General features: G+C 40.1%; 1 protein-coding gene across 1 annotated transcript in view; it reads right to left on the bottom strand.

Annotated features, from left to right (window-relative positions):
- Window positions 1–3,783, bottom strand: part of ITGB6 (integrin subunit beta 6) — a 71,697-nt gene that overhangs the window by 7,516 nt on the left and 60,398 nt on the right. The window contains exon 14 of the mRNA XM_015565776.1: window positions 94–293. Coding sequence (XP_015421262.1) covers window positions 94–293 — 200 coding nt within the window. The remainder of the gene's footprint in view (window positions 1–93; window positions 294–3,783) is intronic.

Raw genomic sequence — 3,783 nt, forward strand, 5'->3', positions numbered from 1 at the left:
CTCTCTTTTAGAGCAGAAGAAAGCTGACTTCTCATTTCTTCTGAAAGCCACTTTCTCCCCTAGACAAGGAGTAGCCCCTACATGTTCACATACCGTTTGCCACTTGGCCTTTGACCTTTCTGCTTCGAATTTGGCAACCTCTTTGCGATCATGAAATGACACAAGCAGCTTCCAAATGCACAGTAGGACGACCCCAATGAGAAGAATAGCCAGTGAAACCCCCAACATGATCATGGGAATGTTTGGTGGTTTTGCACAGTCTGTGGGAACAAAGAAAATTATATTAAGAAGATGGTACAATCAACATTTTGATGAACATTTGTCATTAAGTTTTCCAACCATATTTTTCTCTAGTAGAGGGGAAAATAGTAACACCTTTTGTTTTGCTGAAAAAATATTTTTAAATGAGTTACTTGTTGAAGGATAGCCCCATTCCTTCAAAGTGGAACAGGAGATAAAGTAGCAGTTTGGCTATTCAAAGCAAATGGATATACACTAGAAAAGCTGACTCAGAGTTAGAATCCAAAAGAGTGCAAATTAATGCACATGGAATATTTAAAGGACCATAAATAAGATATAGTTTAATCACTAAACATAGTCTCTTCTGGGTATATAATAAAGTAGAAATGGGATGAGTGTGTGTGTATACACACACACATAATTACTTTTCTTTATTTTTTGAAACAAAGAGATTATATTAAAAATTATATTGAAAAGTTTCCTACTTACTGCTGCTGATTTCTTATTTAAAATTTTTTTTAATAGACAGAAGAGAATCACGGCTTTCAGTTTTATTTTAACTCTAATGCCTGATGTCCTGAAAAGTTCTTGGACTGGGGTCAGGAGAGGTGGGTTCAATTCCTATCTGAACTGAAGTACAGTAGCCATCTAAACCCATCAAGTCCTTTGATCTCTCTGAGCCCCAGAACCCTCATCTGTAAAACAAAGGTGTGGGACTTCAGTGTCCCTTCCTTCCCTGAAATAAGGTTAAGCCAGGTGCTCATGCTGATTAAACCCACAGCTTCCTCAACCTCTCCCCTGAGATTCTGATTTAGTTGGTCTTGGATGCAGCCAAAGATTATTTTGTTATTAAAAGTATCCTGAGTGATTGTTATCTTCAGGGAAGTTTGGAGAATTAGAAGTTTTGTATAGTCCTTTTAACTTGAACATTCTATGAAGTGTTATTTTGACTATTGATGATATTAATGTAATTTTGCAATTATACCGTACCTTCCCTTATTGACAGCAGAATGACTAATAATCTTTGCAATATGCCTGGGAGATGATACAGCCTTAATGAAACATAAATAAGCTCTCCCTGGCTTTCATAGTGGGGGGAAAACCCCATATAAAAATTATCATTAAATATCCGCCTCCCTCTGCAAGAAGTGAGGCAAATCGATGGCATCTGAAGAGGAAATGAATCATGCTTAGTTTCTTTTAACTCAGTGCTTTTCGGTGTTTAATAAGGAGAGTTATACACCCAGACTACTCACGCTACTTTCAAGGTAAGAATCTATAACTGGTCTGAATTTAAGCGGGACTAATGACCCCCTGGCAGTGTGATGCCTGGCCTCACACAAAAAACCATGTAAGGAGATTATGCAGAAATAAGTAAAGGAGCTAATGAAATAGCAACTAAAGTGTGAAGATCTAAAGGCTGTTTCTAGCATAGCAAATGAACCATGCTGCTTCTAATAGGTTAGCAACATGCTGGCAAAGAAAGCTGCAGGTGCCTGTCAATGAGAATATATATTGGCTACATCTTTGACTATAAAATGTCTGGGGTGGGGCATAGCATATTCTTGCTTAAAGCAAAATGAGCCTTACTAAGACCCTGCAGCCAGAATGTGATTCAGGAGGGCTCTCCACTAGGGAATAAAAAGAGGAGGAGTAAGCATGACCTAGCAGAGATGATTATTTTAAGAATTTAGAATCATTGGGAATTATTCATTTCTTGAGACAAGATCTTGGCCCAAGTACCAAAGCAAGTATTACACAATAGAAAATCCAGGTCAGTGTAGCACCTAATTCCAAGGACCCGAGTTTCTAATGCTGACAGTCTGGTAGGTCCGCCACATAAGGCTACTGAACACTAGAAAAGTGACTTTCCAAATTAGGTTGTGTGATAAATGCAAAATGCACACTAATTTTGAAGAATTGGTATTGAAAAAAGTGTAAACAATCTCATTAAGTTTGTATATTATCACACTGTGAAATGACAATATTTTGGATATAGTGGATTAAATAAAATATTAAAATTCATTTAAACCTTTTTTTTACTTTTTAATATGGTTACTAGGAAATTTAAAATTATATATGTAGTTTGCATTAACATTTATATTGGACAGTGCTGATATATTTTGGGGATTCAAATATTTATTATGATCACACAGCCAGTGGGAGGCAGTATAGCACAATAGTTAAAAGCATGGGCTTCCAATTCCAGGACCAGAGCTGGTACATAATTGCTGCAAAACCTACCAATTACTTAAATTCTCTATGCCTCAATTTCATTACCTATAACATGGAAATAATAACAATACCTGATTTATATAGCTGTTGAGGGCATTAAATGAATTAATACATGTAAACATCTAGAATAATACCTGGCATATGGTACTAGTAAGGGCTCAATGCTGAGAGTTGCTATTATTACTATAACAAGTTCACTCTTCCACCTTTTCTATCCTCAAGACCTCGAGGGCTTGGAACCTCCAAGTTGGAAGCCATACCTACATCCTTGCCAGGAAGACTCCCCAACTGTCATTCTTGCCTGGCCCCTTATGATTGTGGCTCTTACCCTTAAAAGTTTTTCCAGATGTAAGAAAAAAAGATGAGCAAAGCTTTCCCCACATCCACACACCCCTGATGATGACCCTTCACTTGGTTTCTTTTTCAATTTGTTTGGAATTCTTAAGCTCCATCTCCTCTTTTCCCACTTCGCTTCTTTTCTATCCAGGCCTCCCAGCAGCTGTCCGGAGCATCTCTGGTCTTAAAGGGAGAGGGGACTACAGACTCCTGGGGATGGGCTCTGCCCTCAGAGCCCTGAGAGCTGTGGCCTATCTAGCTTTCAGAGATGGAGGGAGAGGGAGAGAGAAATAGAAACATCAATGATGAGAGAGAATCATTGATCAGCTCCCTCCAGCATGCCCCACACCGGGGACTGAGCCCAAAATCCAGGCATGTGCCCTGACTGGGAATCGAACGGTGACCTCCTGGTTCATAGGTCGACACATCCACTGAACCACGCTGGCCAGGCGAGGGACACATTCTTAACTGAAGACAGAAAAGGTGGGGCACCTGTGAGTATCTAAGGATGTGGCCAAGGCTGTTAAGGCAGAGTCGCTCAGAGGAGATCCTGAAGCCGCCGGTATCAAAGCTGCCTGGGCCACACGCAGGCCTGCAGGTTCAGGTGAGCATGATGCTCACTAAAGTTGAACAACTTCTCAACCAAAGCACCTTTCCCACTCTTCCATCTTCTCTGTATCAACTTCTAACATGAGCTGCTGTCTCCTCTTCACTGAAGATGCGCTTTTTATCTGAGGGCTTCCTGAGTCCCACAGGGGCTCCAGAAGCTGGTGTGGAAGCAAAGCCACAGAAGCAATGGACTCAGATCACTTCCTCACTTCTGCTTTGTGTCTTCTTGGTTCGGCGTTATCACCGAATGACCCATGGCTCTAGGCTATGAATTGGTGCATGTTTTATATGCATCGTTCCATTTAATTCCTGAATAATTCCTTAAAAGAAAGTATTATTTTTCCTCTTTTACAGATGAGGAAA

The sequence above is a fragment of the Myotis davidii genome, unplaced genomic scaffold, assembly GCF_000327345.1.
Source record: "Myotis davidii unplaced genomic scaffold, ASM32734v1 scaffold59, whole genome shotgun sequence".
NCBI classification, from domain to species: Eukaryota; Metazoa; Chordata; class Mammalia; order Chiroptera; family Vespertilionidae; genus Myotis; species Myotis davidii.